Here is a 27,002-nt window from a genome sequence, read left to right as displayed (position 1 = left end):
TCTAAAGTAATTGGTGGTGGTACAAGACTAGTACGATGATTTAAAGTGTTACTTATCTGTATGCGAATGTCCTGGTATAATCCTTGATCCTTCCAGGTTTCAAATTAACAATAATCACAAATCCACAAGGAAATTGAATGTCCACCGATGATTTGTAAAGTTCCAGGCAATATGAAAAAATCCACACAAAGTGTTGTAATAATCCACAGATAAAGTCACAATAGCTCTCCCAATAGAATCTTATATGGCGCTGTACAATTCTTGATATGTCTTATTACAGGTCTCATTACAGTTCTGATTAGCTTTGGACAGTTGGAGTATATATAGCTAAACCCTAATTCAAGAATATTGGAGAACCTTCTACTTCTAGAAATATCTAACTAAAAACAGTAAACAAATAAACACACATAACTTTCTGGAAATAGATCATTCTAGATCTCTACTTAAAATCAACATGTTTACAAACATATTTGTTTATACATGATTATATTCTAGAAAGTTCTATAACCTAAATCAATGATATGACCTTCATAGGATGTATTGATAAAAAAAGCTATAGGAGTTATCTCCCTTATCTCATAACTACATGTATTTAGTGTCATACATAACAATGATCAGCGGCGTGTTTTCACTGTAATATTCCTGTAACGTTATTGTGGCCTAGAAACCTTTTTATAAGTTGTTAACAGTGCTATTTAGAGACAATAGACTACCTTATTGATCTGAAAAACAGTATTAAGTGCTGATGACACAGCAGTAGACCGATATCGGATGATAATTAAACCTTCTCGGGTATAGATAAAACCATAAGTTAGTAAGTGGCACAATTGATTGCATCCCTTGTTCTAATATTACTGTAAAACCCTATTAGTTAGCCAACTTTACACAAACGACGAACGGGACAATAGATTTTTGTCCGGTGATCTATTTTTTCTTCGGCATTCTGCTGTATCAAATGCAACATTGCAGTACTCAGCTTCGTGAAAATACTGTGGCCAAATTAAAAATACATGTAATACTATATATTTCTTTCATATTTGGATCACTAATACTAATAAGTATATGAGTCATTCCCAGAAAAGCTTAAAATTGCTGTCTTCTCTATATTTTTTTTTAAACATTTGAACAGGGAAATGTTATATTTGATGCTTATAACTCACTATTTGGAACAAGAAAGTAAATTTTAATGCATTTTTTTCTGCAAATGAGAATTATATTGGGTTTTTTCAATATTAGATGGGTCAATCACGGGAAAAAGGCTTGTCACAGGAGAATTTTTTTTTTTTTAATTTTTTTCTTTTTTTTCTTTTTGCATAATTACATTACAACACAATGTACACAGTCACATAAAACAATATACAGGTACACATATATATGTATTCACAATCACATATCACTCGCGAGCACACATAAAAACACACATACACACACCCACACATCCTCACACCCACACACTCCCACCCACACACTCACCCTTACACACACCCACATTCGTGCAAGAATGTACACACAAATATTTCATTTTAAGGGAAAATTTTAGAATTGAATTTTATAATTGTTATAAATAGCACAATATTAATATCAAGTGTATTGTTGTACTAGTTTAAAATACGTATTTGAACAGGCAATGTATTTTCAATCACAACTTACAAAATCAGTTATCCAGTAATAAAAAGATTATAATGATTTATCTTGAAATATCTTATATATTTTACTCAAATGACTTGGTAAATATCTAATGAAAAACACATTTCTAATACTCAAATGTACATGTATCATTGTACTCTCACACATATTCTCTGCCTCAAGCGCATACACCCACACACAGTAATCACGGATGTGCATAATGATATATTACATTTACATGATACGCGAAAAAACATAAACATTTTTGTTGCCATTTATTTTTTTAAATAATACAGGACTAAGTTATGGATAAGAAACTATGATTGAGTAATACAGAGTACATTTATTGTAGTTGGTTTCTTAATAAAATAAAGAAAATCAAATGGTTGGACCAGCATAAGTGATTGATTTTATTTCAGAGAAATCATTAGCTGAAAATATTTTGCCAATTTTCCCACAGTTTGTTAAATTTGTCAATAGTCATGTTTTTCTGGGCTAATGTTTTTTTCAATATTAAATCTATACAGGAGAAATGATCAAAATTCATACTTAAATAAAATATTGTCTAAGTGTGATAAAATGTTAAGTTAGTATTTGTTTTGTAGGTAATTATCAAATATTTAAAAGTTTTAATAGGTTTTGTTAAAAAAATAAGATAAAATAAAATAAATATTTTTTTAACAAAAAGTTCGCCTGTCCCTTGAAAAAATGTCTGTGGTGTTACCACAGTCATTTTGGTTCAAATGATGCATCACTAGGAAGGATAAGTAACATTATCCATAATGTATTAACTCCCTACTTATTTAGCACATAGTGACTTTTTAAAGTCCAAGGGAGGGGTGTTTTTAAATTTAATCAAATCAGTCACGAGTTTTGGTATCAATGAACATTTCAGTGTCCATGGTGTTACTAATTATTTTGAACCATGACATGTATTTTCAATAAAACTCTCTGCTGTGTTTTAAAGGAACTACTAGTTAGTTCAAATTAAGATGTTACAGTTTGTACTATGATGAAGAGTAGAAATTAAAATCTTTAAAAAAAAGAAGAAAACCTCTGTGTTGTAACTGTCTTTGGTGTGACCAAATAGTGATAAAATTGTAACACCACTGACAACTTTTGATAACTCCACAGGCATAAAAGAGTCATACAAGAAGAAATTTAAGACACCTTGTCATTAATTGTTATAATAGTTAATGCATACTTAAGTATTAAACTATTTTCCTGTGGCATCTATGGTCTATATAGATGCCAGAGTTCTGCAGACAATCTTCATAATGCGCACCATAGCAAAGACAAAGAAATACTGCTTTTTCACTCCTTTTGTAATATAAGATATATTTGAAACTCTTTGATATCATAGTATTATGTCTACCTAGTCTATTTTTAATCTCTAATGAATGTCATTATGATGATCAAGAACTGTACAAAACATTTCTCTCTGGCAACACCATGGATAAATGTCTGTTGTGTTACCTTTGTCAGCGGTATTCATCAATGTCCATAGTGTTACCGGGACAAACACATTGCAAAGTGATAAGTTTAAGATAAAATATAGAGCATGTTAACAGACACAAAGTTTTCATTGAAAGACCAAAATAAAATCTTTGTCTTAAAGGAGTAATCTTTTTGAGTCATTTTATGTAATAAAATGAAATGTATCTGTATGCTATAAAAATACAAGGTTGTTGACTGGTGAGATATATTGTTTGCCAGCTGATTACGGAGTATTAAAGTAATAGAATTTGATATGAACTATTACTTTGACATAATATCAAATGAAATGAAAAGTTGTTAATTACATAGATATATTTTAAAACAGGATATTATAGTATTTAACACCATGGACATTTGACCTTGACATGACATCTTTTGGTCGTCGTAGTAACTAATCTGGAGCTTATCAGGAATTACCAATATTATTTTTATATCTACAATGATCATTCTCTAAGTTTCTGAACCAAAATTATCTATTTATTGAGGTAAATTTTTTAGTTTTCTTTATGTTGGATTTGGAACATTTCTGAGAATGACTCATGTATAGCATAGATAGTTTAAATTTGATAATATGCATATTTTGTGGAAATCTCAAAATTTTGAAAGGCAACATCTTAATATCGGTATGGTAATAAGGTTATGTGTACATTAATTTAGCGAATAAAAGAACCACTAAACAACGATAATATATTACATGCATAGTTACAGTTTTGCAAATTTGCATGGGAACAAGTTTGCGTTTCTGTGAAAATAAATGCATTCAATCATCATCATTATCATTATTAACAACAATATGACAGTAAGATTGTTTTTTTTTCCACAGGTATTCTGGATATCAATCCAAACGTCTTCCCAAACGATACCCAAACATTTCTTAGTAGACTGGCGGCTCAAAATGTCACAGTAAGCAAATGTTGGATTACGTTATCAAAACAATGTGTTCTTATTTTCCTTCTTTCATATTTTGCGTGAAACACTCTATCCTACAATATCCAGGTTAGTATCCTTGTTCTTAGTGTTATAGTATTAAACAGCACAAAACTTTACGCTTACGCTTATGGCGGCTTTTTATTGTGACTGCAAAGAAAAAGGGTAAGAAACATTATTATTATAATTAATACAAATAAAAAAGGTGTGACTAGGCGAATGAGTGTGTTTATTGATTTTTTTTTATTATTTGTTGAGTTCAGAAAACTGTCCATGCCGGGTTACTCTATGATGCCTTCCGCCTGTATGCCGAGGCTCTGAATATCGCTTACGACTCTGGAATGGACTTTACCAGTGTTGGTAATATCTCTCTGCTCATGCACAACATCAGCTTCCAAGGTAGGTACACACGTATGTATAGATATATCTTAACGTGTGACAGAGTTGTCTGCTCTTGCAAATAAGCGATAATTGTTATATCATTGGTGTTTCAGTTTCTCTCGCATGAGGTTACGAAAGATCCCCGCCCCCTTGGGCAGCTGACCATGTATTATACAAACAAGATAGAATATAGTTTCTAAAACAGTTTACATTAACATCCGTCTGATTATGATTTGCTTGTTGCTATTAAAGTGATAATTCCGTTTGGATTTCATTTGTTTGATAAAAGACATGAAAGACAGGTGGTTTTTTTCTACTAACAACTTTTAAGTGATATAAAACAAACAAAGTTACGATTTTTACCAATACTAGATTATGTCCGCCTAAAGAGTAGCTATATATTGCTATCACTGCCTGTTACAAAAGCATTGCCTATACCCAGAGAGTCAAGCGTATTTCCGACCCAATGAGCTAGTATGATACAAATCAACAAATACCAGGTATGAAAACAGCACAGATATTTGCCTTTTAAATACCTTACTGTTTTACACTTCAGGCGCTGGCGGCTATGTTTACATCACGGAAAATGGTACCCGGGACTCTGGCTTCGTTGTCAACAATATTCAACATGGTGTATACGTCCCTATTGCTATCAACCCAGGCATGTAAGTTTAATACTTAGTGCCTTTTTTAAAACCTGACCGAAATTTCCTATGATTTATAAACAAATGAACACAGCATTTTAACTCTCTTATTAACCAGATAAAGAAATACTTTCAATGGTAAATGTATAAATTGGAAGTTTTAGCAAACCATTATTTAGTCCCCAGTAGATGCAGAAAGGATATAACTTCGCGTTTTGCAGTAAGACATTGGGTCTGACAACTTTTCTGAACACAACCGTCATTTGGTCAAACGACGTGACCGTGATTCCACTGGGAAGGCCCGCGTGCGGGTGGACCGGAGAGAGGTGTCCACCGGAGGAAAACAAAGAGGGTTGGCATGATTTCTTTCTATCAATAATGTCTACGCTTGTTACTTTTTAACATAATCGACAGTTGCAGATATAAAAATACAAAGCTGATGCGATGATAATCTAACCAAAAGCTCGTAAACAAGCGACAAAGATTATTTCAACAATAGCACAATGATATCATTTTTAAAAAAGAATAAAAGAGAAAAAATGATTTTCTAAGAGGCATGGATCATTTCCAAATAATTTTCCTTTCTTACTTTTGATATATATGTTGATGTTGGTTGTTGTATTTTAGTTCAGAACGCCATTATAGCTTCATCAGTGGTTGTCTTCGTCCTAATCGTCGGCGTCATCTTCCTCTTCCTCTACTACAGAAGGTATAAAATCAGCTTATGTAATGTCGCCATCTTGGAACCATGAATGTGGTTGTGTCAGCAATAATGACAAAGAACATGAATGAATAATATTTCCCATAATGATATGTAAAATATATATGTAACTTTTGTAAGTTGTGCTTTACTTTACAAAAATAATAATACACTGCTTTCGTTTTGTTCTTTACAATAGAGTGTTACGATATTTTCTTTTTACCAGAAAAATGAGGCTGCAGGCCCTGATGCACAGTATGTCATGGAAGATCTCCTTATCAGACCTCCATTTCACACACACACGAAGTAAACTCGGCAGCCGTATGACCGCGAAGGTAGAGTATATGTAGCATGTTACGTCATATATATTTATGCTTCAAGAACATTGCCACGTGATATATTTAGCCCACGACCGAACGAGAGTTCCTTTGTTTAAAATGTTTCTTGTTTTATATATAGTTTCAATATTTTTGTTAACCCGATTTTCCTTCACGTTACATTATAAGACTGGTTTTGTCTTCAGTCTTTCATGGATTCCTCCCGACGAAGTAGCGGTACGTCCATGACGTCTGGCACACAACAGCATCAGATATTTGTGACGGCAGCGAAGTTCAACGACCATATTGTAGCTATCAAATACATCAACAAATCCTACATCACTGTCACCGATAAAATAATGAAGGAAATAAACCAAGTAAGACTCGATGAAGTCACAATTAGATATTTAAAAGTTAGCTAATCAAACTCAAGACTCGTATACCATTTTGTACAGCAAATGACATTCGACAGGGGCAGGAAGTAGTTGTATTCTAGAGTTATTTTCACAAATGCGTTAATTCTGCATTACTAATTCATAGTTAGACAATGCTTGAAAGGATATTTGGAAAGAGCAAAGTCAAAACTATAAAGACCACCTAACAAACAATGCTCTAAGAGAATGGTCTTATCAAGCACATGGTCTTTATACAAAAGTACAAGTTTGTATTTTGATTTTTATAAAACGTTAGAAGTAGAATTATAATACATGGTCGACGTCTTATAATACAGATTGTATTTAGAAAGAAAGAGAAACAATGTTAGCAAACCCTTCCTCGAAAAACAATTATTCGATAAGTGAAACGAATTTTATTGATACATTAATAATAAAAATTTATAACAAATTAAGGAATGTTTTGTGTTTTATCTCTTAGATGCGCAGTCTGAAGAACGCCAACATCAACCCATTCGTCGGTGCTAGTGTAGAGCCAGAGAAAATATTCCTTGTATCCGAGTACTGTAGCAAAGGCAGTCTCCAAGACGTTCTTCAGAATGATAATATCAATTTGGATCGCATCTTCAAAATATCATTTGCTTCTGATATAGCTAAGGTTAGCGGAAAAAAGCAAAAACAAGCATGTATTTATATTAAATTGGTATTTTCCATCCAAAATATAACAATAATGTAATATGAAGCGAACTGCAAATGAACTACATGTACATATAATAAACATAAAAGGTACTATTATAATGTACATGTATATAACAAGCTTCCGGGCTCTGAAGACTACTTTCCCTTGTTCATTCAGTCATAATCATTATGATATCTTTCTAATTTAATAATAGCATTTTTGACATATGACACAGAAACTTCAGTGTAGACATTGTTCTTTTCTTGGCCAGGGAATGATATACATTCATCATTCAGCGATACAGACCCACGGCAGACTCAAGTCCACCAACGTATTCGTTGACGGTCACTGGGTGTGTAAAGTAGGCGATATGGCGATGCCAGCGTTTCGGGAGGGAGAGCGCGACGACGATCTGGGGAAACACGCTCACTATAGAAGTAAGTCAACATCATCATTATTAACGCGACACATATGAATGACTAAATGTAAGACATAGACAAACAAGCTCACTATATATATATAGAAGTAGGTCAAAGTCATAAAAATTAATGGGCAGTACAAGCACACTCGATAGAGTATATGTTGATCCACAGAAACATGGTCATCATTTTAGTAAAACCAAGGGAAATATGCTCAAAACGGAAGTAGATAAAATTATATGATGAACTATTAAAATCATTACGTGATTTGAGTTTGCAATACACACACGACGTGTTATAAATAAGGTTTCAGTTCATTTTCATCAAATACACTAAGCAACAGACCAATAATTCCACATGTGTGTGTTTTATTAGGAATGCTTTGGACAGCGCCGGAGATTCTCCGTGATCCAGGCGAATTTCCTAAAGGCTCTCAAAAAGGTGACGTTTATTCCTATGGAATCATTCTACAGGAGATTCTGACCAAGTCTGAGCCTTACAGCTGTTCTATGGAGGAACCAAGTGGTAAGTATGACATGCAAATAGCAGAGGGGAGGCAACCAAGTTTATGTTTTGAAATCAGCACATAAAGTGCCATGGGTATACCTCGTCTGGTCGCTTCAGACCATTATTTAAATATACCAGAATTACAGCACAATACTTCGTTAAAAAGATTGTGCAGAGAATTTATGTTACACAAAAGTAGTTTCGTAATGAGAAAGAAAAAGTCAATTGTTGTTTCTTCAAATTATTCGTCCGTTGACATCAGGTTTAGTTGAAAATCATTGCAACCAAAGAACTAATATCAAGACAGTTTAATCCTTCATTCACATTTTGTTTAGTTGGAAGCACAAATAAAAGTAGTCATTAGGAATGGATGTTACGATACAATGTTTACTTTAGGTTACTTCAATAATTTCTTTTCAAGATGAAATTAATGTTACATTATTTAAATTATAGAAATAGTGGAGCGTATAAAGGTACTGGAACACCCAGCATACCGCCCTAAGGTGCCCCAGGACGGAGCTGATGAGTCTATCATGGACCTGATGAGGATATGCTGGGAAGAAATTCCATCATTTCGGCCAAACTTTGATACCATCGCAGCTACGCTCAAGAAGTCCAACAAGGGAGTGTATGTCTTTCTTCAATAACGATTAACTTCACATATGTACCTCTTCGCGAAATCTAAAGAACTTAAAGGTTCATAACTTACTATCAGGACATTCAGTTAGTACTAACGGAGTGAAACAAAAGGAAGTCAATCTTAATTGCTAAAAATGCTATTAAGATAGCTTCTTCTGAAATACAATGTATGAATTAACCATTAACAATGTAAAGATGACTATGCAAACGTTTATCTTATATAATCTAGTGAGTAATTATTTGTGACGATCGATAGTGATAATGTAGATACTGATATCAGCTAAATACTTATCGCATCTGTTCGACATTAAGATTATTGTGGTATATTTTCACCATGAAACCCATTACATCAGTTAAATTTGTTTATTGTTTTGTTAATTCACTAAAAGACTAAAGAGTGCGTGAAGTAAATAGGTATTTGTCTACAGGAACACCAACCTTGTGGACCAGATGATACACATGATGGAGAAATACGCGGATCATCTGGAGGAGGTTGTGGAGGAGAGGACGCTACAGTTGGAGGAGGAACAACGAAAGACAGAGGAACTGCTCTGTAGGATGTTACCAAGGTATACAACTCTGTGTATCACAGGCAGTGCTATATCCACGTAATATTTCACAGATTTATATAGGTTCTGGGTATTCAAAACCATGTACTTATCAGAAACAGATCAAAGACATTTAAAATATATTTATTCGTTATTTGTTTAAATATGTATTTATCGCAATTTGTAAATATTGATGTGCCACTGTTGTTGAGTGAGGGTTTTTATAAGTTGTAATAAGTTGTGCCCAATCCTTTTGTAAAATAGTTTCAATAAAATATGTTTAAACTCAACTCATGACAGTTTGGTTGGTTTTTCACATTGTACGAGTTTCTTGGTACTTTGTCATGTAAAAGTTTGATATATCACAGTGTACGTTTTATTCGCTTATTTTTTTTTTGTGATAAAAATCATCATGTACACAGAAGAAGCCAACATTTTATAGGTCGAAAGGTAAAAATGTTTCAAGCTGATAAAACATGTTTTCCTACCATAAAGAACTTGTATCGGATGTTTACATTAATTCCAGTTATGTAGATCATCTGCTGAGGGTTTTTAAATATTTCATTGATGCAGGCAAATATCTAACGATCTAAAGATTGGTAAGATGGTAGAACCGGAGACGTACGAAGAGGTGACGGTTTTCTTCAGCGATATCGTTGGCTTCACTGCCCTATCGTCGGACAGTACTCCAGTTGAGGTAAGACAGATTATAGCTAAAAGCGGGAATATACAGCGGTTCTTATGTTTTTTAAAATACAAAACCATTCATAACTTAAATTTTCAAACAATCGTAATTCAGAGAGAGAAAATATGTATAGTTCAAACAGTCCATATTTTTTTTATAAAAATCTGGCCTCTTGGATTTTGTTGCTAAGATGTGTTTTACCTAACTTGAATTTTGTTTCTATGTTCCTGAAGATGGCCAAGAGGCCGAAAATTATTTGAAATATTTGTACATTCATAAATTGTATTATCATTCACTTTACCACCCCTGCTTCTATGGAAAACATATTTGATAACATTTGATGACATCTTGATTGAGATGATTCCAATTTTTCTACATCGTTATCTTTTACACGTTATTAGACATTTAGACTGAAGAAGCATTCTGAGGCGTTTGGGCAAAAATGAGTTACTCGCATAATAATAACTTTTGTTTCTTTATAGGTTGTGAATTTCCTGAACGACTTGTATATATGTTTTGATAAAATCATCGAACATTACGACGTCTACAAGGCATGTATGATGAGGGATATGATTTTGTCTTACTAACATCTATATATAACGACCACCCTAACACATGGATAAGAATCATGTGTCATTCTTTCTACTTTTTGTTTGTTTGATTGATTTATTTAACGTCATATTAACAGCTAAGGTCTTGTAAGGACGGCCTCCCATGTATGCAGTGTGTAGCGTGTGTGAAGTGCGAGGTGCGTGTTTTGGAAGACTGCGGTATGTTCGTGTTGTGTCTTCTGTATAGTGGAACTGTTGCCCTTTTTATAGTGCTATATCACGGAAGCATTCCGCCGATGACACCAAGCAACACACCCCACCCAGTCACGTTATACGACAACGGGCGAACCAGTCGTCCCACTCTCTGTATGCTGAGCGCCAAGCAGGAGCAGAAGCTACCACTTTTATAGACTTTGGTGTGTCTCAGCCAGGGGACAGAACCCAGAGCCTTCCTCGTTGGGGCGAATGCTCAACTCAGAGCCAAAAGTGAGGCAGTGCCAAGGGCGGCATTAGGAAAGATAATGTCAGATAGGAAGAGAAAAGAAAATATCCTAAACTTAGTCCCCTTTTACGATCATGCAATAGGGATAGCAGGTATAATTCTAACGCCATACCTGCCTCTCAATCCACGTACAAAGTAACTTATTATGAAAAATCATGATCAATGACAATGTCTCGAAATTAGAACCAGGGGTGACAAATACTTTCCTCTGTCGAAATGTGATATATGGTATCTGTTCATGAAAGTTAATTTCATCAAATTTTATTTCAAAGACAAAACAGGATCAAACAACAAGCATTTCCTATATTAGTTCTCTCCAAGTTACAATAAGTATACTAATATACACATGATTTCTGGTTTAAAACATATTAATAAAAGCTATAAGGTATATAATTAACGATTATATTGTTTGGAGAGTATTGATACTGATTCAGCATTTTGAAATAAGGACAATAGTTAAGATGTACACTCTATCATTGTGTGTGTAATTGATTCCCTTCATATATGCTCTCGATACTTCGTAGGTTGAGACTGAAGATGATGCCTATATTTTTGTTCCATATAAACTCCATATTTCGTCGTCGTAGGTTGAGACTATATGGGGTGACTACATGGTTTTTTGATATGATCTCGATACCTCGTCCTCGTAGATTGAGACTATAGGGAATGCATACATGGTTGTTTGATATGCTATCGATATCTCGTCCTCAAAGGTTGAGAATATAGGGAATGCATACATGTTTTTTTTTATATGATCTCGATACCTCGTCTTCGTAGGTTGAGAATATAGGGAATTGATACATGGTTGTTCGATGTGCTCTCCATATCGTGTCCTCGTAGGTTGAGACTATAGGGAACGCCTACATGGTTGTTTGATATGCGCTTGATATCTCGTAGGTTGAGACTATAGGGAACGCCTACATGGTTGTTTGATATGCGCTTGATATCTCGTAGGTTGAGACTATAGGGAACGCCTACATGGTTGTTTGATATGCGCTTGATATCTCGTAGGTTGAGACTATAGGGAACGCCTACATGGTTGTTTGATATGCGCTTGATATCTCGTAGGTTGAGACTATAGGCGATGCCTACATGGTTGTGTCTGGACTACCCACCAGAAATGGTAACCGACATGCCGGAGAGATAGCCAGTCTGGCCCTGGAACTTCTTAATGCTGTCACCACCTTCACAATAAGGCATCGGCCTGACAAACAACTGCAACTCCGTATAGGCATTCACTCAGGTATAGACTTCAGATTGTTTGTTTTATTTCTGCCGCGTTTTACAGTTTCATAAACGTACTTTTTTATTTCTATTCTGATGAAAATTCATTCAAAATTGTTATCTTATCAATATTGTTGATGGTATTTGGTAGTTAGTGGATGGATACTTTTGTTTTTAGTTTCCTGAATAAAATTGCAGTATTAATGAAGTTGTATATATTATATGTGAATACACAGATAATCGAGGTAAAAAATTTACATTATGTAAAGATGTTTGGATGCAGCGGTGGTGTTTTTTTTTGTGTTTTTTTTTTTTTTAGTTTTTTTTTTTAAATATATATACATATTTTTTTAATTTTCAAATTATTGGCTTTTTTATTATTCAATTAATCTCTCTCGTGTCAGGTCCTGTGGCGGCCGGTGTTGTAGGATTAAAAATGCCAAGGTACTGTCTGTTCGGTGATACCGTCAACTATGCATCTCGGATGGAATCGACGGGACTTGGTAGGTCAAGGCCGAACAATATAGGACATGTGTCTATGTCCACCTGTATTTCAAACAGTTTGATATCTTAATATTATCTATTATCTCAGCTGTTTTGAAAATCTAATGAGGATGCCCATTTACCCTAAATAGCTCAAATAGTCTCAAGTCTGAATTCAATTCCATCTCGTGTTTTGATCCTCTGTCATCATGGTATATACAGAAAATAACATTTTCGGCGATAGACACAAGAGACTATCAATATTGACACAAAGGCATGTTCTCTCATCATGATTTTATAGTCGTAAATTAGTTTGGTATAGATTGGCGTTTATACGGTGGCTGATTTATGCCATTTCGTCTGGCGAAAAGACGAAAATTAAATATCTTAATTCTCGTCTTTTCGTCTTTTCGCCCCGAAAAGACGAAAATTAAACAAATTTAAAATTTCGTCTTTTCGCGGCGAAAAGACGAAAAGACGAAAAGTCAAACACGAAAAGACGAAAGTGAAGCACGCTAATTAGCGCCTTTAATTTTCGTCTTTTCGCCTTCAAAAATCTCGTCTTTTCGTCTTTTCGTCTTTTCGCCCCGAAAAGACGAAAATTAACAAACCTTAATTTTCGTCTTTTCGTCTTTTCGGGGCGAAAAGACGAAAATTAACAAACCTTAAATTTCGTCTTTTCGTCTTTTCGGGGCGAAAAGACGAAAATTAACAAACCTTAAATTTCGTCTTTTCGTCTTTTCGCCCCGACAAAATACAAATTACAGATATACTTTGTCATCTTTCATATACGACGGAGATTATAATGTAATTTCTAATGTACAATTATGATGAAAACCATGTCATGTATGTAGTCAAAATGTCTTTTCATATAATACACAGTACATTGTACCTACTGATTGACTGATATAATTAACTGTATTTGAACAATTTCTTGGTACAAGTCCTTCCTTTAAACTCAAAGTCTTCACGAGTTGTCTTTCATAAATTATTTTGTTAACAAGTTTATCCGTGGTTCAAACGCTTTCAAATAATACCCCGCCGACAACATTTTTTTTTTCAAGTTGTGTAGGGGAGGCAACTCCTGTAAGTGCTATGTTTAGAATCTTCATTATTGTCCTTACAAATACACGGCAATGTATTGATAAGCGTAATTGCTAAAGAGGGCGATTAGAACACAAAAAAATAAGATATTAATGAATTTTAAAAAATGTATCAATCACGCTAAAGGATTTGCGGAATGATGAATCTGTTAGTGGCACGTGGCATATGCCACGTGTGAGAAATCTACGTAACTGCTGTAAACAAACATGTTGACTTCTGTTTTAAAACTTCTAATCTTAGTTATTGATGAAGATACTTGTAATACTATCAATTTAATAAATCGATTGTTATCATAAACTACTTTGATGCTTCCATATTGAACAATTAAGTCAATATTAAGATAAAAAGATTTCAAAATGACTTCCACACCGGACCGGAAGGCGAAAAGACGAAAAGACGAAAATTAAGGTTTGTTAATTTTCGTCTTTTCGGGGCGAAAAGACGAAAAGACGAAATTTAAGGTTTGTTAATTTTCGTCTTTTCGGGGCGAAAAGACGAAAAGACGAAAATTAAGGTTTGTTAAATTTCGTCTTTTCGGGGCGAAAAGACGAAAAGACGCAAATTAAGGTTTGTTAATTTTCGTCTTTTCGGGGCGAAAAGACGAAAATTAAGGTTTGTTAAATTTCGTCTTTTCGGGGCGAAAAGACGAAAAGACGAAAAGACGAGAATTTTGAAGGCGAAAAGACGAGAATCAAAGTCGCTAATTAGCGTGTATCACTTTCGTCTTTTCGTGTTTGACTTTTCGTCTTTTCGTCTTTTCGCCGCGAAAAGACGAAATTTAAATTTGTTAAATTTCGTCTTTTCGGGGCGAAAAGACGAAAAGACGAAAATTAAGGTTTCTTAATTCTCGTCTTTTCGGGGCAAAAAGACGAAAAGACGAAATGGCACAAATCAGCCACCGTACGTTTACCTCATGTGGGTGATTGTTAATAATACTCTATCAGTATCAGTATTACTATTATAAAATGTCGTTGCTGTTTTTTCCTTGAAATCGTATTTCTGACAAAATCACATTACAAATGTTATGTTTTCAGCATTGAAGATACATGTTAGCCCGGAAACAAACATACTGTTACGACACCTTGGGGGATTCCATCTAAAGCTGAGAGGCCCAGTTACAATGAAGGTAGTAATCTCGCTGAATAGCCTTATATTTTCATGTTATAGCATAGGTGTGCTATAGAAAATCAAAGTAGCTGGTGTTTCCCCGTTTTACTTGCTATAATTCTATCAGGAATTCTAGATCATGCTTAAAACAAGGTTCGTCTCGTGAAATATCTTTAGGAAATTCAGTCTAATCATTATAATCTTCTCAAGATTGTCTTGTCTTGTACACCTGAGTCTTATATCGGCAAATCTTGTTTAATATAGTTAATGACGAATAATGTTCTTTATTTTTGGCACATTATTCTGTTAGGTCCATTTAATTTTTTCATATGTGAAATTCCAACGTACCACTTTTCTTTATGAATGCGTATGTTTAATTTTAGGGCAAAGGAACAATAGAAACCTTCTTCTTGGAAGGAAAGGATGGATTCGATAAACCCCTTCCACAGGTTGTAGTGCCAGAATTAACACCAAAGACAGCTCAGGTGCCAGACCCAATACCACGGAATGCAGACGTGCAGGAAACAACAGCAACGAAATCCGAAACCACAGAAACCAAACAAACTGACAGAAATTTATGGCAACATAATTTTAACAAATGTGATACCTGTTATTCGTGTATGGACAATGAAAATGGCGACTGTCAACAGTCAATCGGCACTCAGTGTGGTATATATGTAACACTGTTCCGGTTACAGTTCGAAGTCCTTGGTTGTGATACTACATCAATCACGAAATCAATAGAACCATAAGGAGAAGCGTTTAAGTATGGTGTTCTAAATGTTAACAAAAAGTTGTCTTCGCAAAACATAGCAACAATCTATTTATTAAACTGTTGAGAGCTTATAAACATGTCAATGTCAAAAGTTAAACATATCAAAATATTGTATTGTAGCAATGTCTTGTATAGCAATCGAGTCCCAGTCTTTCGTGAGTAAGTGTGTGACACTGTGTTTTGATAGTACTACACGCCTCCTGAAGCAATGGTGATAGTTTCTCTATGCAATTTAGCAGTTGGCTTAATCAACCACAAAGTGAATGATTTCTGACATTCTATTGTTTATCGACAACCAGTGCCGTAAAAATGAACTCAAACAGATCGGAAAACGCAAATTGTGTGCTTTTCCTGGGGGAGACTGGACTGTCTTCTGAGTATAAAGCAACAAAACATATCTCCATGGGAAATTTGTATTCAGTCGCAGGGTATCTCACCTTGTATCTGGAACTCTCACTCGATGCCTATCAGTAACTCGTCGACTATTACGAGTTTTTACTTGATAAATTAATCCACTCATCACTTAACAATTTTTACTTCATTTCCACATATATAATGTATATGCTATGGCAAGCTAAGTTACTTTTTATTCCGAATTTCTATTTCCCGATATCGGAAATTCTATTGCAGATATCGAAAATTGAATTTCCCATATCGGAAATTCTGTTTTCCATATCGGAAATTCTATTTCTGATATAGGAAATTATTTTTAATTCTGATATCGGAAATTCTAATTCTGATATCGGAAATTCGAATTCTGATATCGGAAATTAGAAAACAAATTCCAATGTCAGAAATTGTATATCCGATATATATCCGATATCGAAAATTCAAGTTATTCTACCATGCAAGTAACGCAGGGAGTAGTTAGTGCAGCAGAATTAGAGAGAATTTCTGTTATCGGCAATTGAATTTCCGATAACAGAATTAGAATTTTCGATTTTGGAATTAGAATTCCCGATATTGGAATTAAAATTCCCGATATCGGAGATTAATTTCCGATATCAGTATTTTAATTCCGAACTCGGAAAATTTAATTCCGATATCGGAATTAATAGAATAATAAGTAACTTGGCTTACCATTTTATGCGATCTTTGTAGAATTTGTTTATCACGACCAAAATTATTTTGTTATAACCGTGTATAAAAAAAACAACAAAAAACAAACTTGACCATGATTAAATGGTTTTCTTTATATCTATTTTTTAAGTATAAAATCGTAGAAACACTGTATCACATGGTGACATATAATAGTTCACAAAATCACTGTCAAATATGTAATATTGTGCTACGAGAGTGTGATACGATAATAGAGTAGAATTAAAACAATTAACGGTGGTCCAACCATGTGGAGAACCACACATTAGCCTGTACTGTTTCCATTTCTACCGTGTGACTTTTATAAAATAAGGAACGAAAGATTTTATTTTCGTAAGTCCTTGATCACCTATTGTTTAATAAACATTCAAATACAATGCATGTTCTCTTTATTTTTTGTTTTAAAATATTGCATGTTCAGTTATGGTGAATATTTTACCAGGTGGTTAAACAGGATAAAAAAAAAGTTTTAATAAATAAAAACAAATGGTTTTTTTTTCTATATTCCAAACTTAGAGATGCTCCACCGCCGACAGAGCATAAATGACATTCATCATTTGACCAATAATTGGTGTTTAATCGTGTATACACAAGTCTAATTAACACAAAAAATAACATAAAATAATTTATTTTGTCTTTGGGTCGTGAGCAATCAGTACTTCATTCCATATGGATATAGTGCCACGGATTTTTTTCGGGATGCAATTAATTATTTCTTATATTTTTTAACTTGAAGTAAAATTAGAAGCTCAAACTCAACAAATATCGACTTAACAAACCCGAAAATCGATCGAACAAGTGAAAATTTATCAACTCAATATACATGTTTTGGGAAATCGATAAATAGGGCAGAATGAAGGGAAATATGTGCTCCTAGAGTGTTAGCCTTTAAAGTCTGTTTCAACGACTGAATTCGCCAAAGCCAGGTCGAATACGATAAAGTCACAAGCGCTGGAACTATTATCACAAAGGGAAAATTTGATATGACGAGATTGACTTATACAGGAGCATAAGACAAGATGAGAAACTGATGAAAGGATATCGAGGTGCCAATATGAAACATGTTCGTTGTACTCCCAGTGACAATAATGGTTGGGATCGAGGGAATAAGCCACCATCCTAGATGTTGATACATTTGGGACAACCATTGGAAACAGAGAGGGCATATTTGGGTATGGCCAAGCATTCGATGTAGTTTTATCCTGTACAGAATCAATACCCTCGTCAGTAGTGAAAATAAATAATATTATCAAATAACAGTATCCATCTGTGATCTGGTACAATAACAATCGGCAGAGATTATACAGTGATTGTCAAAACTGCATTATCATTTGACAAGCAGGTTCAGAATACGTGGCATTTTGTTTGTAGATTTAGGACATAGGTTGTAGGGCATTGTTGGAACCCGATTTCATAAATTTTGACACTGTGTTACCGCTTTTTCACAGAAAATATTGAATAGTTTTTTTTTCACAAATTACAAATATATGGCTCCTTTGTCCCAAATTGAAATTATTTCAATTTGATTACGGCAGAAAAACCGAAGGGTTCTTTTTTCAACATGGCCGACGAAAACCCAATATGGCAGAAATATTGGAATTTTGACGATTGGAAGTTTTTTTTCTTTCTATGTTCCCTATATCCACACAGTGGCCAAATATATTTGTATTGCCAATGCACAGTCACAGACCATGTTTTGAACATTGTTATTTCAATGTAACCACGCTCCTTGTGACGTCAACATCATTGAATTTGTAGGTAGTAAATGCATGCTAGTACCAATACCTGTATATCAAAGAATGACGTATGAACCAATACTTTAATATTAAAAAAACTTACTGTAGGATTTACCACATACTTTAAATGAAGATAGAAAGAAGGAAAAGAGCTTAGCTTGACATACCGTGGATCATTCATGTTGGATGTTAATGTCTCTATTATTCCTTATTTTCAAAAACAACTGTATTTTTAGAAACATTGAAATTAAGACAATTAATATGACACTGGTATAGTAACTGATCGAATCAGTTTATGAAAATAAGTCGAAAAATAACACAAAATCGATATACTTTGGTTTATATATTTTGATTTCAACAGGTGAATACTGTTTGCATTACAAATCTTAACTGCAATCAGTGCAAGGTATATAAATATAACATTTGTCTACCAAACATTAAGTCCCACAGTGAATCAGTGACATAGACTGTAAACACATTCATTACTCAAAAGAAATGAAAAATATCAACAATGATACATGTCATAGTGAACAATCAGCTGCATCGATCATTGAATTGTGTGTAAAATTTATTCAATTTTAAGTTCAAATTACCAGTAAACCTAAAAGGAAAATTAATCAACGTTTTTTTTCAAATTGATATTGATTAAGTTCCAGTGAATTAACGATTTACACTCTCTACTAAAACATTTTTCTTATTGCAAATCAACATTTTATTGCATCCAAATGAATTATGCTAGCATAATGAAGAATGGTTTAGAAATTCCTCTTAAAATCACAATAAAACCTTTAGAAAGATACTTTTGTAAAATATTAATAAGTTTAATTTTAATGTAGAAATAGATACAACTTTTGAGTATATCTAGACATAACTGTATAGTAAAATGTTCTCTAAGATATGAAAAATGAATAAATAAAACAATGATATGAAATGGTATATGGTATTAAAGCTGAAAATAAAAAGGGTTCTCCTGAATCAGGAACTCATTATATCATAATCTTTCAGAAAGATATAGAAATTTGAAATTAAAAACAAACTTTCTTTGAGCAAAAACAAACAAATAGTAAAGACTAGCCATCTATTAGTTACACCTTACTGTGTACATAAAACATATTCAAACTCATGATCAATTTGCTTTACATATTCAATATAAAACACGGACTTTAATTAATTTTCTATATATATATACTGGTACATTATAACTGTACTGCTTGGCCACATAAAACAAATTTCCCTCTACTGCTAATAAAAACATCTAAAAAGGTAAATCTGACAACACTGTTTATATCGTGTTAGTAATGTGTACACTACGCACAAAAAATTGGCCCCTTTCCATGTGCAAAATTATAAAAAGTATCCATTGAAAATTTACTAAACTACTTAAACATAATACTTAAAGGTAAATATTTATAAACTACATCAAACTATCTAAAGCCTGAATATGACACATAGAAAAATATAACCTAGTATTTCACATAGGTTAAAAGATATTAAAAAAGTAACTTTTTACCATTTTTAGAGTACATAGTGTACAGTGTATTTCTATTTCACAAACCTTTTAACTTCCATTCAAGATAACAGATTTATAAAATTGGAAATGTTTATCTCAACTAGGTTTAGAGAAGAATAACATTTTTCGTCTGGTTCTAAATCTTGTAGAATTAAAATAAAATAATGAAAATGATATTTTTAAAGATCTGATTTGTTGTTTAATCAGTGCATCAGAAATTAATACTTTATTTTTCTTCTTCAACCATTCTTACACACTCCTTTTCACCAATTCTCCTAGACTTTCACTCCTTAACACAAATGGTGAATACTGTAACGGTTCCTGGATTTACGTGTTTAACTTTCACTATATTTTTATATGATGACTTTCCAGGACAAATTAGGATAGAGTAGGAATTTAGAAGAGTGTGAACTCTCTGTTGGTAAGGCTCATCTCATTAACAAATCTACAAAGGAAACAAAATCATATTATATGGGTGAAAATACAAAAAAAAAAGGTAAAAGAAAATTCTAATTCATTTTAGTTAGCAGAAGTGAGGACAGAAAACATCACATTTTTTAAAAGGTTTATCATTACAAGAACAGCAATACAATGGTCATTTGCAGGAGGTTGTTTCTTTGAAGTAGAAGCTGGCTACGAAGCAACATCAAAAGGTATAAGAATACACAAGCCATTGAGAAATTTTAAAAGATAAATGATCATCTGCAGTGGATTGGCATGACACCGGTTTGTCCTGGAACTTCGCTAATTCTACAAATTGAGTATTGAGGCCCATATACCTCCAATCTTTGTCTAAAGTTAGAATAAGATTGATGCTATTGTCACTTATTACATATTTCTGGAGATTTCTTGATAAATCTCACAACAGGTAAAAAATAAAGATACCGATAATCAAGGTATTCACATTATATGCACATGTGTTAGATTTTATATTAAAACTAGCAATATTGGAGTCTAACTATACAGACCTTGTCATCTCACTATTAACCGAGACATTTCTCTTTACATAAGTCCATGGCTGTCGTTCTCTGAGGGGCTCATCAGTTCTCCACCAACCCAACTGTGAGGAGGTGGTCAGTGGGATACGATATAATTCTATAGGCTCTACAATATAAAACATATGTAAGACTCAACAAACAGAAAATTTGAGAAGTGTTCGTTTCAATCTATTATCACACTGACCTTGCTGTTTGGTTCATAAAATAGATCTCATTGGTCTAAGATAAGCATACTACATTATATATTGCCTATAAACATTTCGACAAAGTCACAACAAAAATGGATACCGGTATGCCTTGGGTTATCCAGAAAGAATAACAAGGTAGATATTCCAGGGGTTACTATCACAGTTTTTTTTTAAATTATTATTTGTGATATTGCCACATTCTTTATTATTTATTTGAACATATCATATCTTATATTGCCATTTATTTACATATTACATTTTAGATACTGTATTTATATGTTGAATGTTAATATGTTAATTCAAACTTTGTTGATTTGTTATCAAAGTGGGTGACTTGATCTGTTGAATGGAGAATAACGGTGCACAGTGATTGACTGTACAGCTTTGAAGTTGGGAGACACGTGCACCCTCTGTGTAATTTTCAAAATTAGTCTCTGTACTGGGACCCTACCAGTAGTCGTGAAGGAACAGTAGTCACGATTTGAGTAAAATTAAATTGTTTGCATCTCATGAAACACATTATTCCACATAAACAAAACAACGCCATCATGAAATATTCGTCAGCAGCTCCAGACATTCGGAAATCTGGACGAACTGGGTCCCAGTATGTTTTTTCTCCCGAAATGCATTTAGTTTTGCTATGGTATAGTCAAAGGGTGTTGTATGAGCATAACATACTCGTAACAAAAGTGGTCTCCTGTTTTGAAGATATCTGTTTAAATATCTATTGTACATGTACTTGTTCTACTTCTACTTCATAATGACCACCTTCAACAGGATGAAGATTATGCCATTAGTGGATGTGCTAAATACCAAGGATTAAGTTTAAGACAGATTTAAAAAATGAAATTAATGGTAGGTTTGTGAGGGCTGTTTTGAAAGCTTCGAGTTTGGTGATTTTACAAATATCGCCAAGTTGAACTTCAGGAGAAACATAAAGCTATGTCTGCATTCACTATTAGACATTTAGAATTATATGAATTTAATATGATGCCTATTGGACATGTCAATGCTCTGGCAACATACCAGAGATTGATGGAGGAGTGCATTGGAGAGTTGAACACCATTATCTGTTTTGTTTACATTGTTGACATCATTGTGTTCTCCGAGACATTTGAGGAGCATACGGAGAGATTACAACAGGTTTTTGAGAGGATCAGGTGCCACCATTTGAAGCTGGCTCCACAGAAGTGATTCTACTTTAAGAAGAAGGTGAAGTTTCTTGGGTTTGTGGTTTCGAAGGATTGGACTGAGGCAGACCCAGATAAAGTACAGAAGATTGTTGATTGGCCCAAACCAACTCGTCCGGATGATGTCAGAAATTTACTGGGGTTCTGTGGTTACTACCGTAAGTTTGTGGAAGGCTTCTCAGGTTCGTGAAACCACTTTACTTAACGAGTTGTTACCTCCTACAAAGAAGAAAGGACACTCCAAGAAGGACAACGCTGGTTTACCAACGTGGAAATGGGGTAAGGAGCAGGAAACAGCCTTTCAGACTCTGAAGAGTATTTCGTCATCACCACATGGTCTCGGATACCCATTATATGATTCACCCTTTGAGGGACACGCAGATGCCAGCGGGCATGGTCTTGGAGCGATTATGTACCAGCAACAGAACGGTAAGCCACGTTTCATCTCATATACCAGTCGAGGGTTGACGAAATAAGAGAGAAATTATCCAGCACACAAGTTGGAATTTATTGCTTGAAAGTGGGCTGTGACAGACAAGTTTACAGATTACCTGTACAGGAGAAAGTTTACGGTTACGACAGATAATAACCCATTGACCTACGTTTAGACCACTGCTAAGTTGTCTGCGACTGGACAAGCCAGGAAAAACCAACACGGGTGTAGATGTCATGTCTAGATTACCTTCCAGTATGGAGTCAGACAATCATCCAACTACATATGGGAGTGCTATCTCGTTTAACTCGGTGAAGGCATAACCCATTGTCTTGGATTGAGACCGTGTCGATGCAGCTAGTACTCGATGACAACTCTTATGATTCTGGTCAGGATCTGCTAGATATGTCTGTCAGAGACTGGAGAAAAGCTCAAGGTAGAATCCTGTACTACGCCATATGATGTCCTGCGTTTTCAGTCATTTGAAACTTGACAAGAGACATTTATTTTGCGTTACTTCGATCGTTTGAGGGTTGCGGGAGGTATTTTGTATCGGGATGTGACTGAAGATGGTGCTACAAGAAAACAGGTGGTGTTACCGCCTGCGTATCGGAAACACGCACCATATGACCTTCACAACTCCGTTGGACACCCTGGACGTGACAGGACATTGTCATGGGCTCAGAAACTATTTATATATTATTTTGTCCAAAACGAACATAACTACTATTCTTAATATCTACCGTACCGTCACGCGACGTCAAATTCACAATTTATAGACTTGCCTTATAAATTCCCTTCAGAAAGACATTCATATGTATTATGTAAAAAAAATAATGCCTCGATGAGAATTTGATAATTTAAGTGGTTCAGTTGTATTGCCTAGTAGTTTAGCGATATCGAACAAGTACGATAAAATGCAAACAAACGTTTTATACCGGTTTGCATAATCATTACTTTGCTCCATTCGTAGTAATAGGCACCAATTGTAGCTCTAAAGACGACCATTTTCTGTCTAAAAGTCTTTTGAGCTACAATATTGCAGCTAGCTCCTATGCCAGCTCCTATGCCAGCTCCTAGAAGATCAACTAGAGTACGGCACCCTCCTGTGTGGCAGCAGTCTGGAGAGTCTCAACTGACTGGATGTCATGCGCAGAGTATTTACATGGACTTGTAGACCAAGGGATACTCTTGCAGGATCGGGCATCTGACGCACTTGGGAATGTTGTGTATGGGGATGGTTTGTCTTAAATTTTTGTGGGTTTTTTTGTTGTTTTTGTTTTTATATTTAGCTTTTATTGAAACTTGTGTTGTAGAACATTTTCATGGCAGTATTGTCATGTTGATATTTGGAGTATTCATTTTAGATTTTAAACTTCAACATGTGTTTGTATTTCTTGCTATATATCAAATACATATCAAAAGACAAGGACGTCTTTTTCAAACATGGGGGAGTATGTAATAGGGTCATATTTTATGGTAATTTGTCACTAATTTATGTAATAAATAAACGTGGTATGAAAGTGTATTTGAAAGATGTTTTGATATTAACATATGTATAATTTGTAGTTTATAGTAATATCAATTTGTATCTGTGCCGTGCCTTGTTTTACCTGCGTGCATAATATATCGTATATATATTCGCAAGCACTGTCTATATGTGTATGTACGTATATGTTTGCATACCCATTAGTAGTGTTCACTGACGGACTTTTGTCATGGACAATGAGGAAGTTGTTTGATTGGTTGGTAGTTCCAGTTATACGTATTAAGTATGTATCTTTTTGTATTTTGGGAGATTTGAGTTTCATCCCTGTTCAGTGTTGGATGTTTCTTGTGATCAATCCAGAAATTATCTTGGTTAATATATTCTCCAAGTATGAAAATGGTTTGAACGTGATTATTATAATTTGGATATTTTAAAAATATGAAATAAATATGGATAAATTTACATGTATTGTATACATGTGATCTGATTGTAATTGTAAAGTATGTAAAATGTATAAGTTAGATATCTGAAATGAAGTAAGGACTGTGTGTTCTTTTCTATTGCAGTTCAATCTGTGGCTATATGATTGGGTGTTTCGTGCATGAATATAGAATGTGGAGTAGACATTGTAGTCTACATTTTAATACACTTATATACATAATAATTGTAAGTGTGTGCTTTTACTTTTATTTATTTCTGCAATAATAAGTTTTCAGTAATGTGTGAAATGTAAAGTGTTACTTGCACATGATTCGATGTTGAATGAATGATGTTTGTTTAAAAATTGAATATTCAGATTGTTTTTTATATATATATATTTTCACATATTGTTTTAAAATGGAATCAACATATGAATCTGAACCCAGCGGGTATGTTGTTTTTCAACAAAGTCCACCTGCTACATTAATTTTTTTCCATTAAATGCATAATTTTTACAAGTTGTTTTTGGATGAATGATAATGCTACCTACATACATTACTGCTTAGCCTAATTAATTATTAAAAAAATGATGTTCGCTCAATTGACACCATTTGTAAGCTGAGACTAGCTTGTGGAATTGTGGAAATGGAACAGGAGATATATATACAAATTGTTACTTATCCTCGTAATATTGAAGATACTGACACATATATAAGTACCAGATACCGATAAAATAAATTCACAGGTTAAAAGGTTTCCATTGATTTAGAATATCACAGGGACTTACTGTCCATTCCTGTGAGTATCTTTTTTCAGATTTGTCAGAAAGATGGCTGAAATTTTGCTGGGTTGGTTTTTCCAGTACACATTGAGTCTTGACTTGAAGGTGTTTAGAGATGGTGAAGACACCACTTCCTCTGGTAGAGAATTCCAGATGTTGATAACTCTGTTGCTGAAGAAGTGGCCCAATTTTCTCAGTCTTATAGAGTTTTCTGGAGTGCTCCCAAGTTGAATTTCATCCAATTTCATCAAATAGTGAGTCAACGTTCAGTACATATATCCAAATGATTTAGAATTTTATAAGTTTGGATGATATCTGTCCGTTCTCTACCATATTGAAGTGTTGGTAGACTCAGGCTCTTTAGGCGATCTTGGTGTGGAAGATGTTTTAAACACGGTACCCTTTTTGTTGCTTGTCTTTGTACGTTTTCAATGATGATCATGTCTTTGATCAGGTGTGATGAGGATACTGGTGTTGCATATTCTACAATTAGACAAATAAGGGATTTGTCAAGTGCCAGGAACATTTGAGGGCTCATATATGAGAAAGACCTAAACATTAAACCGATGATTTTGTTGGCCTTTGAGCTTGACAAGTTGGCATGAATTGAGAATTGCAGGTTTTGGTCACTGTTCACTCTTAAGTTCTTTTCTGACTCCACTTTTTGTGCTGGTGTTGTGATGCCATCTTGCCTTATAGTATAAACATGGATTCTCTGAGATCTGCCAATCTCCAGGTATTTACACTTGGATGTGTTTAGTTGCATGAGCCAGGTCTGTATCCGCATACACATTTGTTCTATGTTGTACTGCAAGTTTTGTCTTTCACCATTAGAGTTGATTTTGGAGTATACTGTTCAGTAGGCCTACTGTAATCGTCGTTTGAATAGTGCATAATTTGCACATAGTATACAACAATAAAAAACAAATATTCAAAAGACATATGCTTACCTTTTGGATTTCTGATGTGTTTTGTTCTCATTCTCGTGTGTTCAACATACGATCCCACTGGTCCAGGACCATACCCAGACACTTGATTTATTGGAACGATTGATCGTCGTGGTGGATTCTTGTCTTGCAGTGGGGGGAGTGCAACGAAACCAAGTTGAGTTTTGGCCCTTTGTGGGTCGGCTTTAGCTCGCGCAGACCCCTCTCTTATGGTATTTTGATAACCCAACTGGCTGAGTCCAAAGAATGCCATTGCTTAAATTCCACTGTATGTTAAACTTCGGGAAACAAAACTAAAATGCCATTGGAACACTCACGGCTGTCTGCTAAGCTTGAGTTGCTAGGCCACTTTTTGTTTACATCCGGTTAGAACTAACATATTTTAATATATGATTGCAAAATTAATAACGAAACGCCTTGATATGAAGCCAGTATAATTTGATTTATTTTATGCTCAAGAATCAAAATCAGTAAATAAATTTTTTTTATAGTATATTAAATAGAT

General features: G+C 34.2%; 2 protein-coding genes across 2 annotated transcripts in view; one reads left to right on the top strand and one right to left on the bottom strand.

Annotated features, from left to right (window-relative positions):
- The window catches only part of LOC138320605 (atrial natriuretic peptide receptor 2-like), a 40,862-nt gene extending 23,680 nt beyond the window's left edge, over window positions 1-17,182 (top strand). Inside the window, exons 5-22 of the mRNA XM_069263700.1 lie at window positions 3,947-4,026; window positions 4,314-4,449; window positions 4,988-5,096; window positions 5,297-5,427; window positions 5,703-5,784; window positions 6,002-6,110; window positions 6,299-6,469; window positions 6,966-7,142; window positions 7,435-7,600; window positions 7,958-8,107; window positions 8,543-8,717; window positions 9,157-9,297; window positions 9,850-9,973; window positions 10,444-10,512; window positions 12,083-12,257; window positions 12,643-12,741; window positions 14,860-14,951; window positions 15,316-17,182. Of these exons, the coding sequence (XP_069119801.1) occupies window positions 3,947-4,026; window positions 4,314-4,449; window positions 4,988-5,096; window positions 5,297-5,427; window positions 5,703-5,784; window positions 6,002-6,110; window positions 6,299-6,469; window positions 6,966-7,142; window positions 7,435-7,600; window positions 7,958-8,107; window positions 8,543-8,717; window positions 9,157-9,297; window positions 9,850-9,973; window positions 10,444-10,512; window positions 12,083-12,257; window positions 12,643-12,741; window positions 14,860-14,951; window positions 15,316-15,684 (2,555 nt within the window). The 3' untranslated portion in view covers window positions 15,685-17,182. The remainder of the gene's footprint in view (window positions 1-3,946; window positions 4,027-4,313; window positions 4,450-4,987; window positions 5,097-5,296; window positions 5,428-5,702; window positions 5,785-6,001; window positions 6,111-6,298; window positions 6,470-6,965; window positions 7,143-7,434; window positions 7,601-7,957; window positions 8,108-8,542; window positions 8,718-9,156; window positions 9,298-9,849; window positions 9,974-10,443; window positions 10,513-12,082; window positions 12,258-12,642; window positions 12,742-14,859; window positions 14,952-15,315) is intronic.
- A 1,689-nt stretch (window positions 17,183-18,871) lies between these two features.
- LOC138320607 (sperm microtubule inner protein 11-like) lies at window positions 18,872-26,872 on the bottom strand. Its single transcript, XM_069263702.1, has 3 exons — window positions 26,501-26,872; window positions 21,020-21,155; window positions 18,872-20,496 (listed from the first exon to the last, which is right to left on the bottom strand). Exons 1-3 carry the CDS (start codon window positions 26,748-26,750, stop codon window positions 20,448-20,450), a joined length of 435 nt encoding a protein of 144 aa, XP_069119803.1. The 5' UTR covers window positions 26,751-26,872; the 3' UTR covers window positions 18,872-20,447.
- Window positions 26,873-27,002: the final 130 nt, after the last annotated feature.

This window comes from Argopecten irradians, chromosome 4, assembly GCF_041381155.1.
Source record: "Argopecten irradians isolate NY chromosome 4, Ai_NY, whole genome shotgun sequence".
In the NCBI taxonomy this organism is placed as follows: Eukaryota; Metazoa; Mollusca; class Bivalvia; order Pectinida; family Pectinidae; genus Argopecten; species Argopecten irradians.
Note: the sequence above shows the minus strand (reverse complement) of the source record. Positions and strands in the feature narration are given on the sequence as shown.